Genomic DNA, 19,596 nt, shown 5'->3' with positions numbered 1-19,596 from the left:
AGGGGTTGTGGCCGTGCAAATGATCTTGGGACGCATCATACTTGCTGTTGTTGCTGCTACATTAATTGTGTTTATTATAGTAACTGTGTGGTTGTGCTTTTAAGTGCAACTAGTGGTTAGAAATGTCTACTCTCCTCGTATGATGTAAGTTTTCCGCGTCTTCTACAGCATGTATTAGATGGAGCTTCATCACGCCAGAGAACGCCGTTTCACTGCTCTACATCTCAGTACTGGGGGACGTTGTACTCCTCTGGTCGACACTTGACATTCGTCATGATGACCTTACGCTCTTGTGCGGCTGCTATCATAACATAATTTACGCTCACAAGCAACAGAATTTCCGTCCTATAATAATCAAACGGCCGCAAGCAAAGTCCCAGCGGTTCGCACTGATGCAGACTAGTCGATTTCGGCAAGAATTGGCAAAATCCGATCCCACAAACTGCGCATGCGCTGCACGAATAGCGCAGGAGGCGTGGTGCTGCGTGCAAGCGTTCGTACGCATGTAGCGTAACGTACCCTCTACATTCCTCCCTTTATCCAGTCGACGGAGAAGTCTCACCGGGCTGAGCTGAAAAGCAGTTGCTAAGGTATCTTGACATTTATGACCTTTATCAGTTTTATAGTGCGATTAAAATCGTTGAACACTGATTTGGGTTTACTCTGCCTTTGCACTGCACAGCGTTTTATCAGTGAGCAGTAGGAGCACAGTCGTGAAGATGCTGATGGTAGTGATGATGGTGAGATATTGAGCGTGGTGCAGTGCAGCCAGAGAGCCCGAGTAGTTAGCTAACGCTAGCTACGCGACCACGGCCTAGTAGCTCGCCAGTCAAGCTCGCCGCTTGACTTTTGGCGATTTGACAGTGTTGTTTGGTCAGACAGATTAAAGCATCATTAAATCGATGTTGCGATCTTGCTGACCACTGAAAACCAAACCAGCAAGATCGATTTGGTGGTTTTCTTAGCTTGGTTGCACTTAGCCAGACAGCTAACAAAGCTCTGTAGCTTTGTGGCTAAAGGGGCAGGTAGTAACCGAACAATTGGATGCATGTTCGTGATCCTTGGCACGACTACGTTCGTCATTGCCTCTGACTACCTTACTCACGTTCATCTATGGGACTCATGGAGAAGTGGCAACTATATGAATAAAAATAACCACCTGAGAAGTTTAAAGAAAATGCTAACATGTATGGTTTTGTATAACGTTACTTAGGAAACTCATTCTCGTTGACATTGTAAATGCTGTAGTTCACGCTTCTATTGCATCAGCTGCTAGTTCACTCTATAAGTTGAACATGAACAGCAGGTTAAACGTGTAATATTTTTCTGGTCTTTAGAGCTAGGCTTGTCCGCTTCTTACACTCAGGCGACGTTTTCCCCTTGTTTCCTGTTCCTTTGCTCCACTGAGTAACCTTGACATTTGGATCCATCCTGAAACACGGCCCAAAAAGGCGTATCGCATAAATCTTGCATTTTCAGGTTAATAGTTGGTATATATTAAATGTAGATTTTCGCATTGCCATGGCTTAGCATATTTGGAGAATAAAAATATACATGCAGTAGCTTTTCTTATAAAATTAGATGTGAGTACGTAATATCAATGTAAAAAGATTCAAATTATAGAATCATTAGGCTAAATAATTTTGAAGAACCGTTTTAATTAAACTTCTTGCTACTAAATTAATTACAGTGGAGTTGAAGGGGAAAACCCACCGATTTTATCAAGCTTTTTGCATAATTACATCATTAAGATATAAACAAAGTATTTTCAGAGTGATTAGATGTGAAATACACACCCCTATAGAAGTGAAACGCATGTAAAGTGTATTGAACAATTTGCCTTAAAAAGCACATTGGCACTGGACAGATGTTTAGATTCACCTGATTGCCAAAAATGGGCAACGGGTAAACTTGGCATCAGAATTGTTCACTGCATTGTGATAGAAACTAGCTGTCTAAATGCTTCTAAAAGCTATTGGACCGAATAGTACTACTTGAAATGGCTACAAGTACACTGTACAAATACATGATTTGAGTCATAGTTGTACAATAGTTTTGATAAGCTTTTGGCCTAAAACATATATACTTTAAAAATCCATTAGTGGCAGACAGGTACATGCAGTGCAATGTTTTATATGCTTAACTTATATAGCTTGAATATTTGAAATGGAAGTGGCTTAGCATGTGCTTAGCAACTAGTGCTATAAATGAAAGAGAAGTGATTAGCTAATATTGGATGCACTATAGGAGGTCGAACTTGTCAGGCTAGATCAAGGGTGTGACATTGGTGCATGCTGTTCCATGGGAAGTGTTAAACTTTGTCCTACCAGTTACACGTCCTTTATCCCCACAGGGGAGCTAAGCTCTTTCCTGTTCTGAGTTGTAGTAATTCAGTAACTTCAGGCTCTTACTGTCAGGATCAACTTTTAAAGCCTGTTTCCTGATAAGAAGCGACTGCATTGTGTTTTCTGCTGAGAATGAGTTGTTCAGTGAAAATAGCTAATAGGTAAATGGGATAAAAGGTGACTTTTGCATCAGCATACCGTGTTTTTCCGGTAACTCTTTCCTAAAAGTTGAACAGGACAGAATTAATTATTTTAAAAAATTTCCATTCCTCTGATGCACCCGGTGACCACAGCTTGTCCTCTTAATCCGGTAGTTATTGTAAGAGCACACATTCCACAGCACTGCTCTGTGGCTGGGTTCCTGTTTAGCATCAGGATGTAGCTCTGTGAAATGTAATGATGTATTTTTTGCTGTGTTTTGCAGATAATGGCTGTTCCCCCAACATACGTTGACTTGGGAAAGTCTGCCAAGGATGTCTTCACCAAGGGATATGGTAGGAGTTGATTTCAGCTCATTTGCTTAGTTGGGGGCTTCTAGAACATCGGTTGTCAAGTGGAAATGGATGTGATATGAAATGCATACAGCATGGGAACCTGGTGGACTACATTTTGTTGACACAAAGTAAAAACATCCATGTTTCAGGAAAGGTACCACAATCATTGAAATTGACTACAATCTGGGGTTAGGTGCTTGACATCTCATTACTAAATATTTTGAATGGAACAAAAACTAATCTGGAAGTCGACAGTAGGCATGTTATGAATGATCAGGACTAGTGTGCTCCTCCTGTAATTGACAGTATCAGTATCACAATCTCTTAACCTCTATGCAAAGATGTCACACTGCATGATGAAACTGGTGGTCACACCAGATGTTGATTAGAGCCTTAATTCATTTTGTATAAAAAGCATCATTACTTATCTTCAGTCCATTAATCAGGGGCCAATTTATTTCAGCTGGCTAATTTCCTTTAATTAAAAAAATGTTAATTTATGTTTTTGTTCAATGAAATTTAAAGCTGTATGGATTGTAATCTTAAAGATAAACATTTGCAGCCAAATTACAATAGGTTGTAACTGTTGTGTGAAACTAATTTATTGTTTTGATCTTATCAAGGCTTTGGTCTTATCAAGTTGGACTTGAAAACAAAGTCAGAAAATGGACTGGTAAGTAATCAACTGTTTATTGTACAAAGCACTACTATGACTTAACTATTTTGTAATCAGCTTGATGTAATCTGCTGTATTTGTCATAAGTTTTAGAATGTATAGGAAAATTGTTTTAAAGAAATGTTACATTTCTGGTTAGCTACAGATGCTGGTTAGCTAGTGCTAGCTCAAATCTGCACAGAAATAGGAACTAACAGGACAGTAAAAATTTCATATTGTCAAGGTTCCTGTATATCCTGTGTAAGTGTTATAAAGTCCTAAAACATATTTTTAAATTTTAAGCTCACATGATGTTGGAAAATGTCTTTTTTTTCTAGCGGAGGTACTAAATTCTAAGATAATGCCTAAAGGTTGAAAACAGTCATTGTGTATATTAAACGAATTCCAAATAGTTCATCCAAATATATCCCACCAACAGTGGTCCTGTGATCAGAAACTGACCACTGGTGAATGGCTACATGGCAACAGAACTCATTTTTGAGGCATTAAAAAGCACTGGCTTTGATTTAAAAAAAAAAAAGAAAAAGTGCAGCAACCTTGATGCTGCTTTCTGGAGCTAAATGGCATTAATGCTACTGGAAAGCTGTTTAATTCATAATATACAAAAAGTAAATTATTTTGGCATGCATTTAGTTAATTCCAAAACTCTGTAATTATTTTTAAATGAAGGTAGCATCAAAAGAATATTTCTGTTATAAAGACCCCTCATCAAGAAGTGAGTGCTTTGCATGTAAGTGCTGTATCATTGAATTGTGCAGTCACTGCACTTGTAAATAATCCATCATAGTAATCAGTTAAACTGTTTAAACAATAAGGTAGGTAATTTGCAACATAAATCATTAACTAACAGACTCACAAAAATGTATAATGATGGATCTGCTATTACCACAGTGAAGGTAATGGTAAAATTTAGGAAACCATTGTAAAACCTTTATATGTATTACATAGACTGTTAATTCTTGTTGCTTGTACTGTAACTTAGTTGCTTCACCAAAAATGTGTAGTAGTGTGTCAATATTTAGAATATACATGAAACACACTCTCAGCTGGTCAGGATGACCTAAATGGATGTTTGTAGTACTGAACAAAAATGCAGTTGTGATTTATTTCAGGCTAAAAATAGGGGCTACTGCTAGTGAAGGGTCTCTATCACTCAACTAACAAATCTGAAGTGCTGCCCTTAATATGACTGTCATTGAGAGCAGCTGTTGGTGATGTGGATCATGTAGTCTAAGCATTGAAGAGTTACCTGACAAAGGAACAGGATAAAGTTTTACCATTTTAAGTCTATTGCAATTATAGGTTGTTAATCCTTTCAGTAGCATATTCTTGGTGCTGTGAACATATGCTTTTGTCTGAATTCCCTGACCATAGGAATTCAAAAGTACAGGCTCTGCCAACACAGAGACCAGCAAGGTGTCAGGAGCATTGGAGACCAAGTACAAATGGGCTGAACATGGACTGACCTTCACTGAGAAGTGGAACACTGACAACACTCTGGGCACAGAAATTACCCTGGAGGACCAGGTGAGAGGACCCTGTCTTTCTCTAACTAAAGTGAACAAACTGTTCATGATACATTAAAAAAATGTACATAGATTTACGCTTCCCTTAAATGTAGTCAGTAACTACATCATTAATCAGTAAAACATGTGTTTGATCTCCAGAGTTTGCTTCTTTAGTTTTTGCACTGGAGCTGTGAGGGTAATGTTGATAACAGATAACCTCAGTTATTAGTTTTGTGCAAAATCATGCCTAATTCATCAAACACTTTCTCTTTTAAAATTCTCCAATAGCTAAACAGTACGCATGGCCAACGTGAAGCCTGAATTTTGTTCATGCTTTTATCCAGTTGTTGGAGTAAAGCCTTCCATTACTTTTTAGCTACATTCACATCAACGAGTAAAGAAATTAGAGAAACAGAATTCAGACACCTTGCATCTTGGTTAATTGGTTTCTTGACATATCTTGGCAGATCAACTACATTTGGTGAGGGTTATTACATGACAGCTCTGTTATGTTTATCTGATCACTATGTAACACATTGGGATAAAATTGCAAATATGGCTATATTTTTATGGTGAAGTATTCCTTTGAGATCCGTAGACCAACTCCTGATCAATCAAGAACTGATACTCTTGTTTTAATCATGGACTGTGGTTTGTTCCCTCTACTGTCTTTAGCTGGCCAAAGGACTCAAGCTGACATTTGATTCCTCCTTTTCTCCGAACACAGGGTATGTGTTTGTTTTGTTTTTTTTTGTGCTTCATAAGAGTATCATAAAACGAACTACCTATATGGAAATACAGTATATATGTTTCAAGCGACTGGACAAATAAATGCACAAGGTAAAAACAAACAGGCTAACAGATTATTTTACAAAAAACTTAAATTGTTCTTTGAGAAGTAAACACTTTAAAAATGATAATTTCAGCATGTATCTTGGAAAGGTTTCCCAGAAGAGTAGCCTACATAGGCGCCTGTATAGTGGTCACAGTGAATAAGTTTAAGTCTTTATAAACTTACTCACCAGCGATGTCACTTTAGCTGCAGCATCTAAGCTATCTAAGCTAAGCTATCTAAGCTAAGCTATCACTCAGAATGTTTTAAAAACCTTCCCAAACTGACCAAGTGGCAGGTGAAACTTAAAAATGAGTCAGTCCAATGCTGGCATGTGCAAGTCTATAAGGGAGCTACAGTTTATTCCTATTTGGGATTAATTTGACTGGCTCAGCTACAATGAAGAATAAGGTGTTTTGCTGTGCACGCCCCAATTTGGCAGAGAAGTAAAACACAACATAAAACAGCATGGCTCATTCAAACGATATAAGTGTGCTTTTTTGATGTGGTTAATTATATATTAAAATTAAGAAGTAGAATGCTAGCTAGTTAGTGTCTAACTGAATGACTTTTATTGAACATTAGCATACCACCTGGCCTGTAGTTGCAGCCGATTTACCTCAGAAAGGAGTGAGTCAAGCCAAGAAATTATCAGACTCACATACATCACTGTATGAACTGTTAATTGCACTAACATGAAAATAAATTCAAAGATATTTCAAAAAATGTATCTTTAATATAGGTTTGTCTCACAATAAGCCCCCCCCGCACCCCCAAAGGGACCGTCACAGTTTGGTAGTACTGTTGGACTCCACTGTTCACCATAACAGTTTCTTGATTTCTCCACATAGGAAGAAGAGTGGCAAGATCAAGACTGGCTACAAGCGGGAGCACATCAATCTCGGCTGTGATGTACATTATGATATCAATGGCACTGCTGTGCATGGTGCTGTAGTGGTGGGCTATGAGGGCTGGCTTGCTGGCTACCAGATGACGTTTGAGGCAGGAAAGAACAGAGTCACCCAGAGCAACTTTGCCGTAGGATATAAGACTGATGAATTTCAGCTCCACACAAATGTGTAAGCTACCTTAACTTTTTTCTTTTCTCAGCCCTTATGACAGACATGTGCCAGTTGCTCTCGAAGGCTCCCCAAAGCCTCAGAACCAGTCATTGGTCAGCAGAAACGAGAATGCTAATGACTCAATTCAGTGATCTAGAAGAATGGCAAAACTAACATCACAATACTTGAAGACATTTGCAAGATTTACAACCAAACTGTAACATAAAAAGCAAAAAAAAGAAACAGCAAAAGAAATTTCAAAAATAAAATCATAAAAAAGGAAAAACAGAAAGAATAATTAAATCAATTCATAAAATACTGCCATAATAGACTGACAGCCAATCATCTACTTGTTACTATGCTGTTTATGCAGTTACTGTACGCTAGTTGTGGTTTACAGGCTCTGAATATCTTTTTTTTTGGGGGGGGGGATATATGCATTTGTTTGGTGTTTTTATAAGTACTGACAATACCCATGATATACTCAGAAAAGTGTATTGTGACACACACTTTTGAGTATATCACAGTAACATATTGTCATGTTGCCCACCCATGCCTAGCATATGCACTTGATTATTTATCATTAACTCTATAAACAGAGGGTGAGGTAAGCCCTTCATTAGGCCAAACAGCAGAGCCTATTGTATTCTCAGGGGTGGAATCAGCAATAGAGTGCAACCTTCTTAGTCAGTGACATCACTTGGGAGCATTCAGTTAATGTTTCTGAGAATGGTAGCTGTCCCAACCCTCTAACACAAAGAAACAAAATATTCTCCTTATAAGCACACCAGTGCACTGTTTGCATGATGAGCTAAGTGTTGTCTAGTATAGTTAATAAATTAACATGATTTGCACTGTATGAATTGGTTTGCCACAAGCAAGACTGAACGTAGCATTGTCCTGCTTATCTGCTCTTCGTTGCACCTTACAATGTGTGGCCTGCTAGGTCTGAATGGCAGGTTATTTTTATCCACTTTTATTCCCAGTAAGTTGAATTGGATTTGTCCGGGGCTTTGTGGCCAGTCTAGAGAGCATTAATGTTATTTGTCTCTTGCTGAGACACACAGCACTTGTATTTATTGGAGAGAGCTGGGAAGGTTGCAGTTTTTAAAATGGTGGAATGAGATTAAGTTTGTGTTTAATGCATAAATACATTTTAAATTGATTATTTTGTGGTAAGGTTTATGTTAAAGTTTACGGAAGTAGGTAATTACAGACACTTATAGAGTGTTCTTATTTTTGTTTAAAAAACAGGAATGATGGGACTGAATTTGGTGGATCCATCTACCAGAAGGTGAATGATAAACTGGAGACAGCAGTCAATCTGGCCTGGACTGCTGGCAACAGCAACACCCGCTTTGGCATTGCTGCCAAGTATCAGATTGATGCAGACGCCTCGTTTTCGGTATGTTGTGTCTGTGATGTCATTAAGCCCTCTCATTGGCTGTGCAGTGACCTTCCCACTGTCTGGCCTTTTAATGTGGCTCAGATTAACGTCCTTCTTGAAGAGTACTCTTTATCCCACACAATGTTGTGCTTAGTTTGTTTGCAACTAAATAAAAAAATATTTTAAATATGTTTTATAGGCCAAAGTGAACAACTCTAGCCTTGTTGGCCTGGGATACACTCAGACCCTGAAGCCAGGTAGGTATAAAAAAGACTTTAATGCACTAAACTTATGCAGCTAATAACTTTATAGTCATGAGTGTCAGCCTCATGAAAAGAAAGTTGCACACATATTTTGCCTTGTGGGAGAAGGTGTGGCCTGCATGCCAAAGTTAGCCCAAGATCTCCCTCACGCAGTAAGAAGAAAAATATTTTTTTAGTGTAATTTTTTACATTTTTATTTTTCTTTTAAAATAGTATTTTCATAGTACCAAAGTAACAAAATGCAATATACTGATAAAAGTAATATTAAAAAAAATAAATATGACTACATTCTTAATTTGTATATTGATTTGTCTTTTTGGCTAATGACCCACCACAAGCATTGTACTTCGGCCCCCCGAGATAATCAGTTAAGGCAACCCTTGTCTATAAGATTGACAGATTTAGATTTAGTCTTTGCATTTTATTTAATCTGCATTATCTACCCTCTATTGTACTGATACCTTAATATTACTTCGTTCTGCAGCAAACTTCAGTTTTTGTTGCACTGATCATATAAATTCTGTATTTTGTATAATTCATATGTTTTGAATTACTGACTGATTGCTCACTATACCCTAAGAGGCGACAAGTTGCTAATATTGCAGCAAGTTTGCCTCGTTGTAAGTGTTTTCGAGGCACAAGAAAATGTGAAATAACGTCTACTTTGTGTGTTACCATTTTTATTGAAATATCAACTGTGGATAAAAGTTTTCCCTTGGAATATTTTGCACGAGACTTTTGGGAATAGGGACTGAAAGTTCAATGGAGAGACTGGGAAACGAGGTCCGAGGAATCAAGTTGACATTTTTTCAACTTTATGCAAATGTATTATGACACAGTGAAGGAACAGTATAAACTATGGGCTCTGGACCAGTCGTACACATGGGGTTCCAAGGCCCCAGTCTCTACTCTTTAAAATTTTTGTTCCTACTGACATTTCATTTCATTTCATCATGAGTGTAAAATTTGCCTACTTGCTGCAAATTTTAATGCATAATTTCTGTTTCTGTTTGCTGAGTTTAACATATTCGGGGTGTGTTTGTTTAGAGGATTTGTAGAGGATGTGGACTTTTTTGAATACAACTGTATGTAATACATATGTTTTACATTTTCTTGTCAGACATAAAGAGCAGCACACCCACAAAAGACAAACTTGGGGCGACATTAGCGCCTTGCTGCCTCTTAATGTGAACATAGAGGCAGACTTCTAAGAAAATCCTAGTAAAGACTAGTTAAGAGTAGTTTCTAGCTTGCTGCATTTTTCAGGGGCCTATGTTTTTATCTTTTATTTCATTGCCTGTAATAAGAATTGCGTGATATATTTTTTTTTTGTTTTTTTAAACCTAGGTGTTAAGTTGACCCTCTCTGCTCTCCTGGATGGGAAGAACATTAATGCTGGTGGACACAAGCTGGGTCTAGGGCTGGAGTTTGAAGCATAGAAAAGTGAGGAATGCAGCAATCCCCAACCTCAAAAAAAGAAAAAAATATGAATAGATACCCTTACACACCTTGTGTTTCTTTTAATATCTGCGCCGATTGAGAAGAGCTTCTGCATTTTCAAATCACTCACAGTTGAACCGCCACGTTTAAAGGACTTCTTAAGGTAAATTAATGGAATTCAGTGGCTCACTTTTTCAAAAAAGGGACAAGTACTGTGCTGGGATGGTCTCACAAAAGATAAATAGCAGTTGTAACAGATTGTAACGATTTGTAATATTCCACTAGACACATCTGATCAAATTAATTTATTTATTACAGTGCAGAGGAAGGAAATGAATATTTTTTAGAAAAATACTAAAGATGGTGAGTGGTCAGAACAGTTGTCCAAAAAACTCTGGACATTAAAGTCTAGAGTTAGACTAGTCATAGTGATACTACAGAGAGTCATGAGTACTAGAGAACATTCCTTTGCTACTTGGAGGTTATTTCTGTAGAAAGGGACTTATTTTATGGAAACTAATCTCATTGAAAGAAGAAAAAAGGTATGTGATTCCACACTGTGGCTGGTGTAGTTACCCTTCACCTCTGCAGCAGCTCCACACCAAACCTGAAAACATTGTGTTTTTTGTTTCATGTGTCTTTGTGTGTGAAAACTGGACATGATTTTTTGTTTTGTTACATATAGCAAAATATTGTTTTACCAGTGTTCTTCTATGCTGTCTGTAAGGTTTACATCAAAACTCGTCAAGTGTCCCTGAAATTAAAGGATGGATAATTCATCCTATTCACTGGCCAACCTTCTTAAGCAAATGTTTTGGGAGAAAAAAAAACACTGTACATTTTAATAGGGGATGTAGTCTTCCGATTTTGCAGTAGGTTCAGAACACTATGTACTTGGCAGTATTGTAACTCCTTAAAGGTCAATAAAAAGTGATTTAAATAGGGACTCTGTTTCTTTACTGTCATTCACTGTTTGTCATTAAAAAAGAGAGTAAGAATATTTTTCTGTTTTTCTTTGTTCTGTCCAAATACTCCAGTAAGCATTTCAATTCAGTAAAAAGTTACTGCAGAAGTGGGGTAACTTGGGAGAAGATGCCCTCCTATTGCAAGGTCATGCTGGCTACTACCCCCTGGCTATTTTCTCACCTGATCAAATAATTGGGCCAAATCTAATCTCCATGCATTTACTGAATGCCTATGATCTCATTAATTCTGAAACTTTATCTGAATGACTGCATTCCTGGAATTTATTCCAAACATATAGACATGCTGCTACCAATAACCTTAAACCACTAGATTCAGTCTATCACTCTGCTCTAAGATTCATTACTGGAGACCCTGACAACACTCATCACTGCACACTGTATTAAATATTACATTGTAGATGAGGGTCACCTTCAATGTACTTCTGAGTAGAAATAAAGGTTGATATTAAAATGAAGTGGAATCATTAACATGAATTTTTCGTGTCAGCAGGGTTATGCCTCATTCTGTACATGCACATGTTTGATTTAGCTTAACAGTAAAAGGACGTTAAGAGGAGGTATTTCACCCTATATTTAAATAGCTCTCTCGTTACACAAGTTGATACTATGTTGTACACGTACTCTGTTCCTGCGGATCAGCCCTCGGGCAGGTGGAGAGTTGTGTGGAAATTGAACACGCCCCTCTCACCAGGACAACACCGGCTCTGACAACACCTCTATTCAGTTCATCCAAGATGGCGGCGGTGACGAAGATGGAGCGAAAATGGTCATCAGCAGCTTGTTTTATAGCAACTTTGGCCATTCTGCAACTCTTGCCTGTTGGATATACTCAGGCACCTAGCGGTAGGTTGTGTGTGTCGTGTTTTACCTCGCTTGATAATTTGAAAATAGGGTATATATTAGGTTTTTATGTTTTTAACTTCAGCTGGCTATGTAGCTAGCCTAGCTACCTCCGATAGCTAGCTAACAATGTGATTAGATTGCTAGCTAGCTACACAACTATCTTGGAAATATGAGCGTTTGAATTTCATTAAGTGATTAGCAGGCTAATGTAGCTATATCTCTTACTATGTAACAGATGCTCCTTAGTTTAAGGTTACACAAAGCTGTATGGCGTATTAGGAGTTCATGAACTATTAGCTAACTAGCGTTAGCTGTGTAGTTAATGTTCTTAGCTAGCGTTAGCTAGCTAACTTAGTTGAAAGTATTTGCCTACTGCTGAATTTGGCTAGCTAGCTAACTGAAACAGAAGTTGTTGATATTAGCAAAACGACTGAATTATTTTAAGAGTAAACGGTGAATGCCTGGCATTGGAGGCTACATAAAACACCGCCAAATGACAGGTATGCGTTTTTCTTGAATTCATGTTCGTTGAATTTACTAACTAGCTAGCGTTACCTAGTTCTTGCTGGACTCTCCTTATTCACTGGTCTGATTTGAGTCACAGAGAACCAGATACGCGCTTTCCCCTCCGAAACGAGCTGCTCTGCGTGTAATAGGTAAATGCCAGGTGAAAGATCTACGGTTATGTCTGTTTATAAACGACAGCCGTTGTTATTTAGTGCTGGCGACAGCCTGTTTTTCTGGCTTTTCTGGCTTAGCTGTTTCTAAGGACATGTAGCTAACTACCTCGCGTTTGATTGGAATTTTCCATAATAACACAATATTGCTTCTGTTTTATATGTGCAGAATAAAATTGTACAGAGGACATGCGTAAGTCATAACCTTACTCCTTCATAGCCTTCTATTTCTTAATTATTTCTTTGTTGCGCTGAGGTCTGTGTGCTTCACAACACTGGTAGAGATGGCACATCTGTAACGTTTCGCATTGGTGTTGGACTGATACCAGTCGAAAATATTGGATTGGATATTGATTAAAAAAGGCTGAATCCTATCCAGTCCTGTAAAAAATCTAGCTTGAAATACCCCACACTCACGTAGTGTGGCGTCATGTTTTTAGCTGTGTATTTTTTCCTGTGGGGTAGTAGAAGGTTTGAGTAGTTTGAGCATGCCAATTTTATATCATCATCTTAATTGAAATACTAAAATATTCTGAAGGGTAGTAGCTTTAAAAAAAACCCCAAAAAAACATTGGATTGGTGTAGTGTGATTTTCAAGGATTTCATGTCAAGGTTTTAATATCACTATTATAAAAGAGTAAGTGATCTTGTGCTCTCTCTAGTAACTGGGGTGTCCAAGTTTTGTGATGCATTGAAACGTGTTTATACCTGTAGGAGTACCAGTTCCCATATTTGAAGGTATATCACATGTGCCCTAAAGGTATATGATGTACAAAGCAGTCCTGTATTCTGTGTTTGTGTTGACACAGTATCATGAAGCATAATGAATGGCTCTATTGATCCTGTGAGCAGCACTCTTAATTCGTAGTGCTGAATTCCTCACCCTTATACACTAGTCAAAGACTACTTGGCGGACACATAAGGACCTCAGGAACGTAATCATGTTGCCCAGGGCTGAATATATGTTGGTGTTGGCCCAAAGCATGAAATGTTTTATAATGTATTTCTTTTTCTTAACTTCAGTGAAGATTGAGGTTTGACTACCAATAGCTTTTTTATGGTATTTTGTAGGATGGGTATGGAATTGAGTGTATTCACAGATCTCCAGTTTATTAATGCTAATTATACTGCATCTTGTTGTAGGTGGAATTCTTCTGACATCAGAAGGAGCAAACGCCACAGACCCTATCACTGACAACACCCTTATAAGCCCTTCAGCGCCTGGCAAGAATAATTCATCACACCAGAAATCAGCAAAAGATGAAGCAAATCCCACTGTGGCTAATACTCTTAGCAGTGGCATCACCACTGCAGAAACCACCACTACAGCCCCACCTACAACACCCGCCCCTTCCAAACCAACCACTGTTCCTGTTATTGGTTCAGAAGACACAAAGCCTACTGAGCTGAAACCATATGAGGAGACACAAAGTCCTCAGAAGCCCACTAGCACTCCTGAGGCCAAGCCAGACAGCCCCTTTGAATCAGAAAAAACATTGGATTTTGAGTCCACTACGTCTCCTGTTGAGGTGGGCACAGACAGCTATGATGATGATGATGATGACGACGATGACAATGAATACTTGCCTGCAGATAACACCCAGCATGAGGAAACCCAAATACTCAACCACAACCTGGAGGAGGAGGAGGACGAGGAGGATGACCATATGCAGGTTATTGATGAAGGCTCTGTTAAGTCAGGGAAGATAAATGTACACATGAAGGACACCACCATCTATAACACCCAGGATGAAGACTCTCACTTCTTTTTCCACCTGGTTATCATCGCTTTTCTGGTGGCCATAGTCTACATCACTTACCACAATAAGAGAAAGGTATGTTACTATTTTCAAAGCCTATGATCTGGCCAATATCGAGCTGTTATATTATAGCCTTCTCTAAGTGTAATCTATCAGCTTCTTCCACTGGAGCTGCAAGTCAAATGTGGTTAGTAATACTAGTTGCTTTCGACATTGTATGGCACACTGTTATCACTGACCTTTTATTCCTTGTAGTTAATCATTTACGCTGTTCTACAACAAGTGTTAACAATGAGTGTTATCTTGTTATTAGACAGAGCATCCTCTGCATTTACACTCTTTATCTGTTGCTGCTTGGCAGGATGTAGCTATAAAGTTCAACACAATGATACAGATCTTGTTAAGGTGTTGTGCTGTGTAGGCCTGTCTAATTTTTGTACCAGGGGACTTTTATCCAGTCCTCTGGGACCCCCAGCCATTTTACGTTTTTGTTGTATTCCGTTTCCTAACACACCTGAGGTAGGAATTCTGCAGTTGGAATATAGTTCTTAAGGTGTGTTTGGGACTGGCAGAAAATGAAAGTAATACACTGAGAACCCTTGGTTTACACAAGGAAATAGATACCAATTTTGATGTTTTAATCCCCTTAGTTTTAAACAAAAACTCCCTGCTTTTAATATTTTTATACCGAATGTAGAAATGCCTAAAATGTCCAATCAACCAGCTGTTTCAGCTGTTCAGCCCTATCCAGCATATGTCAACCACACTTAATTAGTGTATAAACCAATGATGTAATAATTTACCAATAATGTAATTATTCTTTACAGTCTCATCAGTATATTTCACATCACAAATACATGAATAGCAGTTTGATACAAAAATAAATAAATAATAAAATTTAATGTTTTTAAAACAGTAAAATGTTTCACTCTGAAACATTCTTTTTCTGTTTCAGTATATTTCAGAATATTTGATAGGTACTCCCTTGGTCCCTTTACATTAAAGGATCTGGTAGCCTGTGTTCCTATATGAATATACTTACAAGAATGTGCCATATGGGGATACATTACACAGCATGTATTTTTTTTTTATATGTGAGGTACATTTCAAATTTGTCTAAGATGTATTCCACAGTAAAGTACTTAAAACAAAAAAACTTTTTTGCCCATTTTCAAATGTATTTGATAAATACCCCTTACATATATTTATTTTCCAAAATTGATGTGTGTGACACAAAACGTGTTTTCAAATAAAGTTTTTGTGACACAAAACAATATGTAATATGTAAAAATTACTTGAAGTCGCTGTTTCAACCAGCTCAAGTTAGTTTAATTCAGTTTGGGTCCAAGTTGTATAGAAATTGTCTTTGCATTAAAATATCAATTTAACGTTAGTACAAATTTCAGTCAGTTAACATTATAAGGCTTACACATCAGCACATTCTTTTGTTGTGATTATGAAGTGATGAACTTATCAAATTGATGAATTGTCACACCCCTACTGTTAATGTATGACAAACACTTACAAAACACCTGCAAACTCCTGAGTTGGTACAAGCAACCTGTATGTGGATGCAGTAATGTGAAAACCCTGTAAGCTGCCCTGCATTATATGGGCATTTCATGATTGACCAATAGAAAGGGCCCATAATTACTTGAAATAAAACTGTTAAATCAGTTTTTCAATTAAAAATAAGAACATTTTTCCCTTCTCCTACAGAGATACTATTCGGAGGCACAAGGATTTGTTTAGGAATGTACTGATACCACTTTCTTTCCCTTCCGATACGGATACCTGATTCTTAAATATCGGCCAACACAGAGTACCGATACTAACGTTGTCTAACCTAACTAGCTTCTAAACTCTGATATTTCTACAAATACACTTTTTACATATTTTGGTAAAAGCAGTGTTCTACACACACATATATATATATATATATATATATATATATATATATATATATATGTGTATATATGTGTGTGTGTGTGTGTGTGTGTGTGTGTGTGTGTGTAATGACCAGTGGACGCAACCACTGGTGGCTAGCTAGGCTAGTTGGCTGCTATGGTAAAGACCTCATTACCCCAAGATCCCTATGTCTCTCTAATATTCTCTCCCTCTACCTGGACTAACATTAACTCAAACTGAAAATGAATGCCATTGAAATTATTACCTTAAAGAATTGCAGCTGTTATATTACCCACTACTATTGCCTTATCATGAAATACTGATGGCACCGATTTTGCTATAAGCACTTTTACTGCTGCTTGAACTATGCCTTTTTTGTCATATCCCAAAATTATGTATCCCTTACTGTTCAGGATTTAAGATGAAATTCCATGTGCCAAGGTGTTGTATTTACATGATTCCATGTGAGTTTTGTGTTTTACCATGCCTGCATAAGTTGCCTGTCAGTCAGTGTTAACTGCTTCCGTTGTCTGTGTAGATCATGCTCCTGGCTCAGAGTCGGCGCTGGAGGGAAGGCCTTTGCTCCCGCAGTGTGGAATACCATCGGCTTGACCAGAATGTTCATGAGGCAATGCCCTCACTAAAGATGACCAATGATTACATCTTTTAAACAACTGCACAGCATACGAAGATGGGCCAGCAGAGTTTAAGAATGATAAATGCAACCTGCTGATTTTGCACACACTGTATTGCTTATTTAATGAGGAGAACACTTCTGTGTTTCGTGATTAACCAAGAAGGATTTGGGCTGCAGTAACTTTCCTTATCCTGTCAGAGCAGTCTTTAACAGTTGGAATTATGGGTTTTTGCGGGTTGATTATTTTAAGGATGAAAGATCCGAAACAATTTTGGGACCTTTTGGCTTTTTGGGTAAGTGGGTGTGGTGAATGTAGTTGCCAGTTAGGTTGTGCCCATGTAAATATTTGATTATTCTGCTGAATATAAAATCTGGCTGATGTCACACTTGACAACTCTAGAGTGATCTTTTCAGTTCTCTTATATGAAAAACACCTAGGAGACAAGTTATATAATCATAGAACTAAGATTCTCTTGTATATCATGATTCTAGCAATTCATTCAAGTGCTCTTAGTTTATAAAGATTATCTTGAAAATAATCTGACAGATTTGTTTCCCCTACTTAACATGGCCTGCACACGCATAGAAGTATTGTGGCTTAAATGTTTTTGTTGGTTATTATTGACTATCAGTATCTTTATATAATATGCCTGTTTTGTTCTACAAAAATCACCATGTTTTGTTGCTACAATATTGAAAGAAACAGAGGAAGAGTCTCATGCTTTGCTATGCAGTCTTGGGGCTGGTCCCTTTTGTTATTTTGTTATGGCTTCAATGAAGTCCCTTGCATTATACAGTACTGATGATCATCCTTCATGCTCAGTGAAAGGCAAATTCAGGTATGTTGTGTTATGTCACATTAAAGTCTCTGCTTATGAGTGTGGCCAAATATGTCTGGTGAAATATTCATAACATGCAAATATGTGCATATCACTATGATCGTCTAAATCGCAAGTATAGCACAGGCTCTTAATTGGTAGGACAGTGACATAATTTGTGTTTTGTTGCTATCTGGCTTCAGCAAAATGGATTTGAAATGAAACAATGACTTTTACATTGAAGTGCATAAATATGTTTAAATTTGGTATCCTATTAGTAGAACCTTACAGGAATCTGTAAGAATTTGGGGCCAAAAATATTTGGACAGTTGGCTGCTCAGAACTTTGGGCACCTGCATGTTGTGCATAATCGTTTCATGTACAAGGAAGTCTTTCAGCATGAGGACTGAACAAGTGCAAACTCCAGTGAAGCAAAAGAAAAAAAATCAGAATAAATCAGAATATTACAATCCAAAACATTAGCGGAGACAGTTTCCCAGACCCAGGTCAAGACTAAACCTGGTGATTGACACTGCACTTTAACTGCTGAGCAGGACCAGGATGTAGGCACAGACGTGTAAAAGAAGTGTTTACACCGTTTGCTGAAGAATAGAATGACCATATTTATACTTTGCTGAAAAGTATATAAATGACCTACAGAGTTCCTAATGGATGAGAAGAAAATTAGCCCACTAGAATGTTGAAAAGTGTGGAGAAATAGGAAATGTTCATGGTCAAAGCATACTGCCTCATATGTGAGGCACTACTAAAGCCACTGAAGTTTTTATGGCGAAGACGTTGAGTGTTCTTGACTGTCGAGCCAGCAGACCTGAGCGTGACTCGGCTTGCAGTTACTAGGCTGAAAATTGCTGCATTGCAGGCATAGACAAGGAAATCTACATTGTATCTGGTGGTGTCTGCGGGTCACTGTAAATTATTTGCAAGTACCCTCAAAGCTAACAGTCTGCACTTTAGGATTCATTGTTTTCAATCCAATGTGATGGAGTACAGAGCCAAACAATGATCACTGTCCGGTCACTTACCGCACCGCATAGCACAACGTACATGGGCCTTATTCTTGTGTATATAAAAGAACTATCTGTCCTGTCTAACAGAACATGATTTGTTTATCCATGTTTTTCATTTTCTTACATGATATGCAATTGTAGATAAAACGTTGCTGTTGGCTCAGTAGTTACAGAATCATTTATTTGCACTGTACACAGGCCAGAGAATGCATTACCTTCACGCATGTAACAGTGTAAAAGTTATAGTCATTGGCTGGGGCTGTAGAAATTCTCCTAATCTTTGTCAATAAAACACAAGTGTAAATGGGTGTATTAATTGCCTCTTGTTTTTGTCATTGACAGTTCATTAAATGAATAATTTACCTATGTTTTTTTTTGCTTCAGTTTGTCAGTTGAAACAGGTTGATAGACCATTTTGTTTATTCTCAAGCAGTTAGGACAGAGATTGGTAATAAAATGATAAACTTGAATTTAACCTTCCATTCTTCATATTCTACTGAAATAGAATAATGCCACCGTTTTAGGTGAGCATAATGACTAGAACTGTTAGCTTCCAGTCATTACAGATTTCTGTTGCAATGAGATTGTGCATGCAACCAACTTGTATGTGCGTAGTGTTTATATTTGTAGTCTGATCTTTCTGTCTCTGCGAAAGCCACCAAGGGATTGTTAAAGAATAGAATTCAACTGCAGCAGAGGAAACTTGGCATGGCAAAAACAATCAATTCTAGTGTTTTGAAAAAGAAAGAATCTGCTGGTGTATTTAATCAGAATCAGAAAAAGTATTTAAAAAAAGTAGTAATAGTGCAAAAGTTTGGACACCTTTCCACCCTTTAAGTCTCAAAACTTAACTTGTTAGGCTTTGCTTGTTAGGACTGGTTATTAAAAGGAATCTAGGTAAGCCAGAGGCATTTTGGAAAGTACTTTGGACTG

General features: G+C 37.8%; 2 protein-coding genes across 2 annotated transcripts; both read left to right on the top strand.

Moving 5' to 3' along the window:
* Positions 1-456: 456 nt before the first annotated feature.
* On the top strand, positions 457-10,952 carry vdac1 (voltage-dependent anion channel 1). The gene is made up of 9 exons (XM_036588154.1): positions 457-590; positions 2,770-2,839; positions 3,463-3,512; positions 4,890-5,042; positions 5,699-5,751; positions 6,707-6,934; positions 8,171-8,321; positions 8,503-8,560; positions 9,914-10,952. Exons 2-9 carry the CDS (start codon positions 2,773-2,775, stop codon positions 10,003-10,005), a joined length of 852 nt encoding a protein of 283 aa, XP_036444047.1. The 5' UTR covers positions 457-590; positions 2,770-2,772; the 3' UTR covers positions 10,006-10,952.
* A 747-nt stretch (positions 10,953-11,699) lies between these two features.
* On the top strand, positions 11,700-18,971 carry cunh5orf15 (chromosome unknown C5orf15 homolog). Its single transcript, XM_036588013.1, has 3 exons — positions 11,700-11,835; positions 13,656-14,347; positions 16,719-18,971. The coding sequence occupies exons 1-3, from the start codon at positions 11,727-11,729 to the stop codon at positions 16,848-16,850; spliced, it is 933 nt and encodes a 310-aa protein (XP_036443906.1). The 5' UTR covers positions 11,700-11,726; the 3' UTR covers positions 16,851-18,971.
* Positions 18,972-19,596: the final 625 nt, after the last annotated feature.

This window comes from Colossoma macropomum, unplaced genomic scaffold (assembly GCF_904425465.1).
Source record: "Colossoma macropomum unplaced genomic scaffold, Colossoma_macropomum, whole genome shotgun sequence".
Taxonomy (NCBI): domain Eukaryota; kingdom Metazoa; phylum Chordata; class Actinopteri; order Characiformes; family Serrasalmidae; genus Colossoma; species Colossoma macropomum.
Note: the sequence above shows the minus strand (reverse complement) of the source record. Positions and strands in the feature narration are given on the sequence as shown.

What these genes read in the sequence shown, in the direction of transcription:
- vdac1 (XM_036588154.1), top strand. Translation starts at nt 2,773, where the DNA reads ATGGCTGTTCCCCCAACATACGTTGACTTGGGAAAGTCTGCCAAGGAT. An exon ending in CAAAGTCAGAAAATGGACTG is followed by an intron (nt 3,513 to 4,889) that starts GTAAGTAATCAA and finishes CCCTGACCATAG; the next exon opens with GAATTCAAAAGTACAGGCTC. An exon ending in TCCTTTTCTCCGAACACAGG is followed by an intron (nt 5,752 to 6,706) that starts GTATGTGTTTGT and finishes TTCTCCACATAG; the next exon opens with GAAGAAGAGTGGCAAGATCA.
- cunh5orf15 (XM_036588013.1), top strand. Translation starts at nt 11,727, where the DNA reads ATGGCGGCGGTGACGAAGATGGAGCGAAAATGGTCATCAGCAGCTTGT. An exon ending in ATATACTCAGGCACCTAGCG is followed by an intron (nt 11,836 to 13,655) that starts GTAGGTTGTGTG and finishes ATCTTGTTGTAG; the next exon opens with GTGGAATTCTTCTGACATCA. An exon ending in CTTACCACAATAAGAGAAAG is followed by an intron (nt 14,348 to 16,718) that starts GTATGTTACTAT and finishes TTGTCTGTGTAG; the next exon opens with ATCATGCTCCTGGCTCAGAG.